Below are 13,564 nucleotides of genomic sequence, written 5' to 3'. Positions count from 1 at the left end.
TTTTTTTGGATTTTCGAGACAGGGTTTCTCTGTAGTTTTTGGTGCCTGTCCTGGAACTAGCTCTTGTAGACCAGGCTGGCCTCAAACTCACAAAGATCCTCCTGCCTCTGCCTCCCAAGTGCTGGGATTAAAGGCGTGCGCCACCACCGCCCTGCTCTGCAGATTTTTTTAAGCACCTAATTTGAGAAGGATAAATCTACAAGTGAAAGGTACTTTGTCTTTCCTCTATTTCTCTCCAGTTCGAACTTTTCTGTGTAAATTTGAAAACTGTAGAACAAAACTAAGACACCAGGCAAAGGAAATAACTAGCAAGGTTTATATTTCCATGGTAGCATCATAAATGAGGAGAACAACATTAAAGGTGGCCAGTCTGAACTGTGAACAAAATTCAAAATTCATTGTATTGGAACATTCTTATTTGGGGTTTGAATGCTCACAGTTCTCATAGCCCAGGCTAGGCTAGAACTGACTATTTAGTCAGAACTTACTGTGAACTTACAGCTTTGTTGCCTATGCCTCCCACATGCTGGGGTAACAAGCATTTTTTTTTTTTTTTTTTACCACATCTGGCTTTATTTTTTTGCTTTTCGTTTTTTTGAGACAAGGTCTCACAGTGTAGCTCTGGCTGCCCTGGAACTTGCTAACTAGAAATCCACATACATGGCTCGTTCCTACCTTTTAAGAGTCACACATGCAGGGGCTGTGGTGATGGCTCAGCAGGTAAGAATACTTCCTTGTGCTTGCAGAGGATCTGCGGTCCTTTTCCAGCATTCACAAGGCAGCTCAAAACCACCTGTAAGTTTAGTTAGGGGTACCCTTTTCTTGCCTCAGGCACCACACAGTGTACATGTGTGCATGGAGGCAAAACACCCATTCATGTAAAATAAAGGTGTGGAGTTTTTTGTTGTTTTTTAAAATAAATTTTACAAACAGCTACACTTGATGCAGTAGCCCTTTGAGTTACTCCTGCTTAATTGCTGGTGCTTTTGTCTATTAATGGCCATGTCAAAAATTAAATGTGATAGTTAAATAATAATCATAAACTTATATTGTCCTAAAATACCTAACTCCTTAGGTAAATTGCATAATATAAACCTTACCCTACTATGCTCTATGTAAAAACAGATGTCAACACTAGGTAATAACAAATTGAGCATTGTTTTCAATCTGTGTTTGATTCATTTCTCTTCTAGAAATGAGTACATGTCAGCTATTTCTCCTTGAATTATACTATGATATTTTCTTTGAAGTTATTGCCTAGTTGTACATAATCTGTGAAACACAGAAATGGTTTGGAAAGTGAGGTTGGAGGTGTGCATGTAACTCAAATTTCCTTGAATAGCTTTGAGATTTTCAAGAAATGGATAAGTGATGAACTACCAGTAATACATGACAGTGGTTTCCCTTATTATCTAAATTTATTATTTTTGGATCACTCATAGTATAATATTCTTAAAAATGTTAGGTATTTATTTTGTATCTATAAACTTTTCTACTCTTGTAGAAATAAATGTGGTAGCCTGTAGCCTATTATGAATAGCTACATCATTCAGCAAGGCAGTTCCAAGCATACACATGACTCTGTCTCGAGGAAAAATAAGAATAATACAGGAACTGGAGAATTGGCTAAGCAGGAACACTTGTGGCTAAACTTCATGACCTGAATTTGAACCTTGGAACCTATATGGTAGAAAGAGAGCTTAAGACTGTCAAGGCAGCCGGGCGGTGGTGGCGCACGCCTTTAATTCCAGCACTCGGGAGGCAGAGGCAAGTAGATCTCTGTGAGTTTGAGACCAGCCTCGAAAAACCAAAAAAAAAAAAAAAAAAAAAAAAAAGACTGTCAAGGCAGGGCAGAGCAAGGCAGCTCTAAACTGAGTGAGTTGGCACACATCCAAGCTCCTAGTATTTGACAGGCCGAAGCAGAAGGATTGCAGCAAGTTCAAGGTCAGCCTGGTCTACAATGTGAGGCCTAGGCCAGTCAGCATCAATGCAGTGAGGCACATTCTGAAAAGATATTTTTTAATTTTTTTAGTTTTGCTTTTTCGAGACAGGGTTTCTCTGGAGCCTGTCCTGGAACTAGCTCTGTAGACCAGGCTGACCATGAACTCTCAGAGATTCGCCTGTCTTTGCCTCCCAAGTGCTGGGATTAAAGGTGTGCCACACCACTACCTGGTTCTGAAAAGTTTTTAACAAACAAAAATATTGAAAAGACAGTTCTACTTAACAATAAAGCAAACTAATTGTGGCTGTCCATTTTTCTTATTTAGGGCTTTAGCTCTCAGTTTGACATCACTATTTCAAATGCATTATAAGACAGGAAGAACATTGAGATAGTATCAAAACCCACTTCCTTTTTATGTGCAAAAATATAGAGGTCTGACAGCAAAACTGATGCTTTTAGTCGAAAATTGATAGAACTCTTGATATAAGTATACCTTTCAGCCAAGTAGAAACAGATTAGAACTTAGAAACTCAGTCCAATATTGAATCTATTTTATTGATTTATATGTAAAGTAGAGGAAGTTACTAGTTTGTAGCTTTGGTTCTTAGCTTTCAGACAGGAAACATGTTCAGAGAAGAGCTTAATGGAATGTCAACTCAAGGTAAGGTGAAATAATGTCAGAAAATCTATTAGTAAGATCAACTATATCTCTTACTGTTTTGTGGTCATAGCTGAGGGAAATCCGTCTTTTCCTCAAAATGTATTGTAAATACTGTAATAGTAAATAACTTAATGGATAGTTGGTTTTTGATTGTGTCTTCTTCCTCCCTTGGAGATAGGGTCTCTTTGCATAGCTCTGGTTGTGCTGGAACTTAGATAGACCAGGCTGTCCTTTAACTGACTGATTGATCCTACTGCCACTGCCTCTCAAGGGCTGGGATTTAAGATGCTGCATGGATATAGTTCTTATCTTGTTGTAAGGCAAAGTTGTGAGATTTGGTTTTGCTCTTGCTATTTTTAAGGGAAAAAAATGAGTTAGTGAAAAACTCCCTTTCATTGTAAGGGACTCCTTGTTTTCTTTTAGTCAGGAATTTGGTAACTGGAGCTAGAAAATACTGTAAATCCACCAGCCCTCTATCATCTTTTTATGTGCTAAGTTACTGAATGGGGAAGATTGGGTTCTTGTTTTAATGCATTCTGGAAACAAAACTTTGACAAAAGTTTTAGGTTGAAAGATTTCTGGGAGATTTTCTTGTTGTTAGTGGCTGAGGTGAAGGTTTAGGCACAGCCTGTTTTAAAGATGACTGCACTATTAGTACTGAAGCTGTAAGGATAACCAGAAGCAAAGGAAAGCTTCTGTCTCCCAAGTGATAGAATTGAAGGCATGTGCCATCACGTCAGACTTGGTTTTTATTTATACATTTCAAATATATGTTTCAAATATCTCTAAGTTTATACTAATGCTTTAAAAACTTGTACCGAGCCGGGCGATGGTGGCACACGCCTTTAATCCCAGCACTCGGGAGGCAGAGGCAGGCGGATCTCTGTGAGTTCGAGACCAGCCTGGTCTACAGAGGTAGTTCCAGGACAGGCTCCAAAAGCCACAGAGAAACCTGTCTCGAAAAAACAAAAACAACCAAAAAAAAAAAAAAAACTTATACCGGTGATGGTGGAGCCAGGACAGGCTGTAAAGCTACAGAGAATCCCTGTCTCGAAAGACAAACAGAAGTTAGTTTGTTGTGTGGCATATGGTGGCACGCACTTAGATATCAATGCTTAGGAGGCAGAGGAAGGTGAATCTCTCTGACAGCTAGGACTATAAATTGAAACCCTGTTTTGAAAAATAAAAAATATTTTGTTGAGACTGATTTGCACAATTTTGATAATTTAATCACAAAATTAACCCTTTCACCAATAAAGCAACGTTCATGGGCTCTGAGAATTAGGACACAAGCACATGGTGTTTTTTTTTTTTTTTTGGTCACCATTGTCAATCTAATCCAGGTGCTCATTCATTATTCTGAAAATAAGATTTAATTCTTGACCTTGGTCCATACTTGGTTTGTATCTTTTCTCAAGCTAGATCAGTTTTATTTTGATATGTAAATATAGGTAATGACAAAATACACAGCAGCTAGTATGTATCTTTGTATTATATACACAGAAAAAATGTAATGATACAAACCTAGTTATTTAGATTTAGTTATCTTTTGAAAGAGAATTTTAGGAGTTTTGACTAGAAAATAGAACTTATACTTGGTTAGAAGATAGAAGAGTTGATCAAAATCTTGTTAAACATGTAAAGACTTGTTTGCTCAGTTATAGAAGAGAATATTAAGAGAGGTTTCTCAACAAATCATGTTTACTCTTTGAAGTTCTGAGACGTTAGCATTTGAAAAGAAGAGTGTTCTAAGTTTCATAGATGGTGAGACTAGAACTTAGCATAATTTCAGCCCCTACTGATGGGGTCTATAATTTTCACCATGTATTTGAGGTGGCTTAGTGATAGGTTTGTGTTTTATTTTTTTGTTAGAAAAGGCATTTGTCTTACGGAAAAGCCTTCCAGGTAACATGAAAGCTTTATCTTTTTAAGACAATGAAATATAATTCTTAGATTCTTTAGTAGGGCTGTTTTGGATGTTTGCTGTTTATAACCAGTGAGAAAATATATATTATGAAATTCTTGCAAGGCTTTAGAAAAAACAGTTGACTATTAATAGTTTAACCTTGTATTTTCATATGTTCTCTATAATATCAGTGACCAAATAAAAAAGACATAACAACACATACTCACAGTTATATAGAGAAAATGGAACCGTCTTGCATTCTTACTGGAATTGTAATCATTTTGTAAAACAGATTGGCAGTTCCTAAAAACAATTAAGCACAGAATCACCATAAAACCCTCTAGTTCTTTCCTGGATTGAATCCAAAAAATTGGAGAGCCACAGATAAGGTGACTTACAAACTTGAATTCAGATTTCCTAATTCCAAGGGTTTTTGTTTGATAATCTTTGTCATACTATGCGTTTTGATCATTTTCTTTCCAGCCCCCCAACTCTTCCCAGATCATCTTACCCTCCCTACTCACCCAGCTTCATATTCGCCCCCACCCCCAGAAAACCACAGAAGACAAAAAAGCAAAAGTCAGAGCAAACATGCAAACCCAATAAGAAAAAAACCCACAAAAAACAAATAAGCAAAACGTGGAGTTATTCAAAAGGAGGGAGAGCAGGAAAGAATGTTTAAGAAGCTGAACCAAGCAGGTTTGTACACACCTATAATCTCAGGAAAATTTCTACAAGTTAAACTACAAAGTGAATTTAGGCTATAGTGTAAGTCTATTTCTCAAAAAATAAAGGCAGGGGCAATCCCACTTGCCATTATATACACAAACAGAGAGAATGTTATTCACAATATTGTTATTGAGTAAAAGTGAGAAATTCACCATTTTGTGAATATAAACAAAATGTGATATATGCATGTAATGGTTAATTATTCAATCATGAAATGAAGTATTTTTGTCAAAATATAAATGAACCTTCAAAAGACCTCGGTATTTGAAAACAAATTCACACACAAAAGCATATTATTCCATCATATCAAACAGAATTTAGATAGATCCATAGAGACAAATAGGAGGTAAGTAGTCAACTAGGATTAGGTGCAAAGTGGAAGTGTAAAACAGTGGACAGCTAACAAACGTGCTCTTTGGGGCAGGATGATGAATTGATGGTGGTAATGGTTTCATAGTTTTGCAAATATGAATTGTACACTTTCAACAGGCTAATGAACATAATTTCTTTTACCTCTTATTTTATAATTTGTCAACATCTAATACATTGAGGATATATTTTCTTTCTGTTGCTCAGTTGTTTACTTCTGAGCAATCTCTTACTATTTAGCTTAATTATTTTTGTAATAGTAGATTATAAGTGCTTGTTTTTTTTTCTGTATTATTTTAGCATCAAACTGATTGTATATCAATTTCCTTCCATATACATAAACATGACATTTATGAAGATGAGGATACAAAACCAAAGTTAAATTGTATTAATATTAGGACATTTGAGAGTAATGTGGTATGTTGTACTCTGGGCATTGTATATTTTAGTATGTATATTTCTTATTTTTTTTATCCGATAGATACATACTTCATGGTTTTAACCATATAATACTATTTTGTTATAAATGCTTTCATGTCAAGTATTTTAAAAGAAGACATTAGGCATTGTGTTTTCTTCAAGAGTCATCTCTAGGTTGTTCCTGGTTCAAATAGCATTTCCTTGCTCTCACATGAGTTTGTCTGAACCAATAATTTTTATCTTTCTCCTTAACTAACAAAATGTATTCATTGGACTTGTAGAAGACATGAGTTTGGTACCCAGCATCCACATTGGGCAGCTCACAGTGCTGCCATCACTAGAGGATCTGATACTCTCTTTTGACTTCCATGGGCACTGCCTTCAGATGTACGCATGTGCACGCGCGTGCGCGCGCGCACACACACACGCACACTTTTTTTTTTTTTTTTTAAATAAATGGGGCTGGAGAGATGGTTCACTCTAGAGTACTGGCTGCTCTTCCACAGGGCCCAGGTTTGATATCTAGCACCCCCATGGCACCTCATAACTCTCTTTAACGTCATTCATTCCAGGGGATTCCACACCCTCTTCTGTACTCTGGATACCAGGCATTGCATGCATATAAACATTAAAATGTACTCATTTTGTATACGTAGTGTATACAAAACAGATAATGATGACATAGAAAGTAAGTGGTTGTTTCCAGTAGAGAAATCTTGAAAATCCCTAAAACTTGTGACATGAGGTAAGGACCAGCAGGGTTAAACAATGGAAGAATTTTGAAGTGGAAATGGCAGTATTGTCTTCAATATAAACTTTGTCACAACTTTCCACTACGTTGTGTTTTCATTATTTACTGTCCAGTTTACTTTAGGACTGTAGGTACTACAGAGATCCTTAGACCTTTTTCTAGTTCTAAATTGATAACATGATTTATATATGATTTCCTGCTTCTTTAATCACTTCTAATATATTACAATGAGAAGTAATATATACTAATACTCACCCCTTCCCCATCCTATCATCCTACACTAGAACTTTCTGAGGAATTAAAGTGAAAAGGGAGACTGTTTGCAGGACAACTCCAAAGAGAAGAACCTTCCCTAAAGTGTTTGGTCACAGTTCTTAACAGGTAGCAGCATATGATCTGGGGAAGGAGTGGTGCTTGATAAAAACTCTTGATAACACAATTTTTCCTTGTCAATTTTCCTCTAGTATCATCTAGACTGTCACAGCCATCCTCTCCCCAATCGGGCTGCCCATCACCCACCATTCCAGCAAGTAAAGTGATTTCTCCATCACAGAAGCACAGCAAGAAGGCATTAAAGCAGGTAATTGTTAAGTCTGTCTTTATCAGAAAAATAATCTTTCCAGTTAAAAATAGTTATGAAAGCCAAGCGGTGGTGGTATGTGCTTTATAATCTCAACATTCAAGAGGCAGAGGTTAGCCCAGTCTACAGAATGACAGCTTCACAGAGAGATCCTGTCTTGGTAAAATGAGCCATGTGGTGGTTCACTGATGGAGGAAGGTCATTGGTTAATTAATAAAGAAACTGCTTGGCCCTGATAGGTTAGAACATAGGTGGGTGGAGTAAACAGAACAGAATGCTGGGAGGAAGAGGAAGTGTGGTAGTCATATAATCCTAGTACTCAGGAAGCTCAGGCAGGAAGATCCTAATTTCAAGGCACCCTGGGTTATAGAGCAAGGGACTGCCTAGCAGCTCCCTCCAAGAAGCAGCAAGTGATCAATAAATACAAATTTACAAGTAACTAGGAAAACTTTGAATAACACCATTTTTATTCTCATGATTTGGTATGAGTAAGAAATTTTATTATAATCAGAAATGACAAGTATGGTGAAAATTGTTGCTTCTGTATTGATATACTATAGTAAAAAACATTTAATCATTAAGTATGAATGACTGAATGAAGGACCGTGAATGGTAGGCAAGTACTCTGCCTCTGAGCTATATCCCCAGCCACTATAACCTTATTGAAGAAAATTTTACACTATCTATTAAATTTTAAATGTACATGCTCTGAGAACATTCAATTAAACATTTTAATTCATGTTATAGAAAGATACACATAAAAATATTTGTATAAAAGTTTGTAATAGTAAAAATGAGGCCTAATTTATATATTATATGTTATATGTAGATACTGCACATATTTATTCACATCTGTCTAAGATAAATCAGTTAGGGGGTTGTAGAAACATTTTTCTTTATAAGAAGCTTATGCTGTAAAAGGTTGTTCTATGCAGTTAAGAGATGAAGAAATCACCAAAAGGATGCTGCTCTAACAGAAGACACAATTTCAGTTCCCAGTGCCCACAATGGGCTGACGATTGCTTATCCCTTTTTAGCTCAGGGATTCATAGTCCTCTGCTGATCCTAACAGGTGGTGTCGTCAGGGCACAAACACATACCTTACCTAGAACTAATATAAAAATAAAGGGTTTGGAGATAATGGCTCGTTGATTAAGAGTGTTTTCTCCTCTAATAGAAGACCTGGGTTTGGTTTTCAGAACCTGTATCAGATTACTTATAGTTTAGCTTCAATTCCAGTGGTCTGATTCATTTTCACCTCTGCAGAGACATGCACAAACATGTCACATACTTAGATACATGCATAAAATTAAGCAATTGAATCTTAAAATGTTTTAGGGTCTGGAGAGATGGCTCAAGGGTTAAGAGCTCTGGCAGATCTTCCAAAGGACCTGGTTTGTTTGCTCACTGGTTATCATCCCGTAACTGTCTATAACTTCAGTCCCAGGAATCCAGTGACCTCTGCTGGCCCCATTGGGTACTGCATGCAGACAATATACAGACACGGAGGCAAAACACACATACACATAAAATCTTTTAAAAGAAGGACCCCTGATAGAGGCTGCACAGTTGGCACAGTAGGTCATGTACAAGTAACCATGTAAAAGTTATACATGGCATTTTTTGTCTGTAATCACCTGACTAGGGATGCAGAATTGGTAATTCTGTGAATTATAGGCCATTTAGTCAAGATGGATCAGTGCAGTGATCTCTGGGAATAGTGAGAGAACCTGCCTTGAAAATTGAAGGACTCTGTTAGAAAAGACATTGATGTTGACTTTTGTTCTCCATGAATACACATATATAAATACGAAAGACCATTGCTGAATGGTTAACCCGTTGGCCCAGATTTTCTTTGAACCATCCTATCAGAGTATCTGGAAGCCTGGTCAGTAAACAGGTTGTTTTTTATGTTTGTGATTAGAACTCACAATTTGAAATTTTTTGAGACTGAGTGTTATTGTATCGTGCTGACTGCTCTGAAACTCACAGAGATTCTCCTGCCTCTGCCTCCCGATTTAGGATGTGTGTCATAATTCCTGGCTCAGAATCCATAAACATTTTAAATTATGTGAAATTTAAAGTATTTAAAAGTTCTTTTATTACAAGTTGTTTGCAGGACCAGGACCAATGGCCACACACACAGTTGTGATCTGCCATAGTGACGTTGGGAATTGAACGTGCATTCTCTGCAAGAGCAAGAAGTGTCCTTACCTGCTGAGCCATCTCCCCAGCCCTTTTTATCCGTGTGTGTGTGTGTGTGTGTGTGTGTGTGTGTGTGTGTGTGGATCACGTGTATGTATATATGTCTCCATATCTGTGGTTGCACTGATGTGGATGCACATTCATGTCTCCATACTTTATATGTACGTAAGCGGATGTGGGTGCATGTTTACGTCTCTACACTATACCCGTGAGTATGGCTGTTTACTTGTCTCCATGTATATGGGCACACGAATATGGGTGCATGTTCATGTCTCCACAGTTTAAATCCAATTTGTAAGATTTGGAAGAGGGAATTTTTGTTAGTGAATTCTTTTCGTTTTGTGTGAGTGTCTGTGCCTTAGCACGTGGAGGTCAGAGAACAACTTTTGGGAGCCACTTTTCTTCTACTTTGGGTCCTAGGGATCCAACTCTGATATCTGGGTTTGGAGATTGGTGCTTTTACCCATTGAGCCATCTCACAGGCCTTTCTTTTTTTAATGGTCATTCTAAATAATATCATGCTACCTCTATTAAAAGAAGAAAAATGACCTACAATGTCCAGAAGCAACTAACTGTTGTTATCAGAACCTACATTACAGTGTCCTTTCCACTCTTTATTTCATTGCTGTAAGTAACTAAGACATTATCATTTAGGCAAGTCTCTTTGCTCTTACTCAGGGTAATTTAAATACTTATTAAAATGTAAGGTCTGTGAGTCATAAATAATACAGATAATTGCCTTTTTCATAGAATTAGTGCAAATTAAACTTACTGGTACATGACTTAGAATTCTGTTTTGAGAAATTATGAAAGTATGTAATTCTCTAATAAGAAGATTGTAATTTCCTTGCCTTACTGCTGATTTTTAAGTTCTGAAAAAAAATTAATGATTTTTTTTCTTACAGCTACATATAATGGAATAATCTTGGCCTCCCCCCAAAGTACCCAAATTCTGTAGGTCACTTAGTCCTTGTGTCAGTTTTGTTAAATTTAGGGTTTTTTTCGTATTGAATAGATGTCAGAGTAAGTTCTCGCCATAACTGATGCCACTCACTTTTACTGTAAACCGGTTTGCTTATTTCTTACTGCCAGTTTTTCTTTATAGGCACTGAAGCAGCAACAACAGAAGAAGCAGCAACAGCAGCAATGCAGGTCAAGCATGTCCATCTCCAATCAACACCTCTCTCTTAAGACTGTCAAAGCAGCCAGTGACTCTCTACCTGCCAAACCCGGTAGGCAGTCTCATCTCCCCTCCCCAGTGGAATTTTTTTTCTCCCAGCTTATCTGAAATTTTGATATTATAAGTTATTTTACTGTACTGTCTATTTTTAAATTGTTCTTTTCCTAGCATTATCTTTCTGCTGCCACAAAACTGATATAGATCCTAGGATAAGGTGGTGTGCAAACCTTCAATCTCAGCAATGGGAGGCAGAGGCAAGGACAGCCAAGGCTATACAGAGAAACTTGGTCCTTAGGCAAATGCATGCAACAAGTAGGTTTTTTTGACTTAGCTTTCCATGCAGCCTCAAAGTGAACTTGTTACATTTTAAATGCTCTCATTTAAAATATGAAGATGGGGCTGGAGAAATGGCTCAGTCAGTAAGAATGTGTACTGATCTGATTTCATCTTCTGGTGTCTAAGGACACTGAGCATTCTGGTGGGGCAATAACATACATGCAAGCAAAACACTCATATACAAAATCAAAAAAAATTTAAACATAAAATTAAAAATTAACTATGTAGGCTTTCTAAAAATATCTACTCTTTAATTTCTGTTGGCTATGTTTACATAAACTTGGTATTTGTTGTTGTTTTTGTTTTTGACTTTGTTTTGCCACAGACTTTGTTTTGCATTATATAATTCACCTGAATATCATAAGCTGATTCTAGCGACTACCTTAACTAAAAGTCAGTGGTCTGAGTCTTGGAGATATTTTCATTTTTGTTAGAAAAGCATTTGTGACTAGAGATAAATAATGTGAGAGAAGATGTAATGGATTTTATGTATAAAGCTTCAAGAGGCCTACATTTCTTCATTTATTTCCATAGAATAATGGTCTGAATGTTTTTATTTTATCTTATTAATTATTAGGTTTATTGTTATCTGGGGAGCAACTGCATGTGGAAGTCTGGGGCTGACTTGAAGGAGTCACTTTTCTTCTACATGTGATAAGTCAGGCTGTCGGGGTTGGTACAGCTGTCTTGCTAGCCCCTTGGTGGACTTTTGTTTATGAATCCCAGTGTTACCCATCTTCAATATTTTTTTCTCCTAGCCCTATGGGAAGGAAAGCAATCTGATGGACAGTCAAGCAGTCCCCAGAACTCAAACTCCAGCTTTTCTTCCTCAGTGAAAGTGGACAGTTCTCTTCTAGGCTTGGGGAAGAAGTCTTTCCAGAGGTCTGACAGACTCCACACAAGTAAGTTAGTTTACAAAGACTACGTTCTCAGTGCAGCGATGTGTTCACAGTATGCTTAAAATTCATCAGCTACTTGCTTGAGTTTATTGTAAATTTTTAATTTTATTTTAAAAAGTCAGGCATAATTTCTTTTCTGTTTTTTTTCTCTGTCATTTTCTTGTTGTTGTTGTTGTTTTGAGACAGGGTTTTTCTGTGTAATAGTCCTAGCTGTCCTGGAACTAGCTCTTGTAGACCAGGCTGGCCTCAACCTCACAGAGATCTGCCTGTGAGCAAGTTCATAGAAATAAATACTCAGAATAGTGCCTGGCACCTAGTAACCCTTCATAAGTTTGCAACTGCAGTTACTGTGGTAATCATTACTATTGGCATTATTTGAAATACACAGAGAAGTTCTCTTCTAGGCTTGAAGTCCTGCTTGTTCAGTGAATTCTGAATATATTGATTCAAGGTTATTATTCTAATATAATGAACCCTGTGGTCAAAGTGATTGAAGTGATGGCTTAGGAGTTGAGAGCCTATACTGCTTTTTCAGAGTTCGGCTCCCAACTCATCTCACTACTTTCAAAGTACTCCAGCTCTCAGGGACCTAATTCCCTCCTCTGGCTTCTCCTGTACTCATGCACACACAAACACGTGCATACACATAATTTAAATTTTTTAAATTAAAAATAATGCTTGGTGTTTTTTTTTTGTTTTGTTTTTTGTTTTTTTGTTTTGGATTTTTTGAGACAAAATTTCTCTGTGTATCTTTGGCTGTCCTGGAACTTACTCTGAATACCAGGTGGCAAACTCAGAGATCCACCTGCCTGCCTCCTGAGTTCTGGGATTAAAGATGTGTGCCACCACCATGCAGCAGTGCATCCTTTTGAATGTTTGGTTTGGGTAAGCTTGGTTAATGATTGCACAAGATATGCTAAAATCTGCTCTGTGTGAGGACTTGTCCCGTTGTGGCCGTCAGCCTCACACAAACACATGATTTGTGTGTAAGAGAAGTGTCTTAGCCTAGCTTTGAGCTTGTGATCCTCCTCCCTCAGCATTCTAGATGTTGGGGTTATAGACATGAACCACTCTGCACTAGCCTTTAGGTATTTAAAGCTATTTTGTGTTAAATGTTTTCTTGTTTAAGTTGATCTATTGGTCACTTACAGTTCAGCCTGAATTATATACTAGGCCTGCCGTGTATGTATATAGCAAGATCCTAGCCACAAAAGTAAAGTAAGTTCTTCCTGATGAATTCCTCATTATTATTTACTTTATCAATCACTGATAAGTGTTTTGTTTGGTTAGATTTCGCCTGGTATGCCTATTTATTTGTGTGCCCTTGTGCTTGTATATTTCTCTGTAAACAGTATTTAATTGGCTGGTATTTTTAATTCTTTTTGATAGTCTCTGATCTTACTATTTTTTGCTTTTGCTAATCTAATGTACTAGAACTTGTATTTTATTTTGCACAGAACAAATGGAGCAGCACTGCTCCTGATCAGGTCCAAGTGCGGAACAGTTGTCTCAGGATATTTGTACACTGCCCAAAATTGTATCCTTAGACACAGATCGCCTGGCGCTTGCACTGGATTTTTGAAAAT

General features: G+C 37.2%; 1 protein-coding gene across 7 annotated transcripts in view; it reads left to right on the top strand.

Moving 5' to 3' along the window:
- The window catches only part of Asxl2 (ASXL transcriptional regulator 2), a 79,632-nt gene that overhangs the window by 43,475 nt on the left and 22,593 nt on the right, over nt 1–13,564 (top strand). For 5 of the 7 annotated variants that reach the window (XM_050125846.1, XM_050125844.1, XM_050125843.1 and 2 more), the window contains 3 exons: nt 7,243–7,358; nt 10,669–10,795; nt 11,838–11,981. In XM_050125846.1, coding sequence (XP_049981803.1) covers nt 7,243–7,358; nt 10,669–10,795; nt 11,838–11,981 — 387 coding nt within the window. Of the gene's footprint in view, nt 1–7,062; nt 7,160–7,242; nt 7,359–10,668; nt 10,796–11,837; nt 11,982–13,442 lie in introns of those variants that run through there. The other 2 variants (XM_050125848.1, XM_050125850.1) reach the window with 2 other exon arrangements.

The sequence above is a fragment of the Alexandromys fortis genome, unplaced genomic scaffold, assembly GCF_014885135.2.
Source record: "Alexandromys fortis isolate MF-2015 unplaced genomic scaffold, M_Fortis_MF-2015_v1.1 scaffold_252, whole genome shotgun sequence".
Taxonomy (NCBI): domain Eukaryota; kingdom Metazoa; phylum Chordata; class Mammalia; order Rodentia; family Cricetidae; genus Alexandromys; species Alexandromys fortis.
This window is presented reverse-complemented; position numbering and strand designations above follow the sequence as displayed.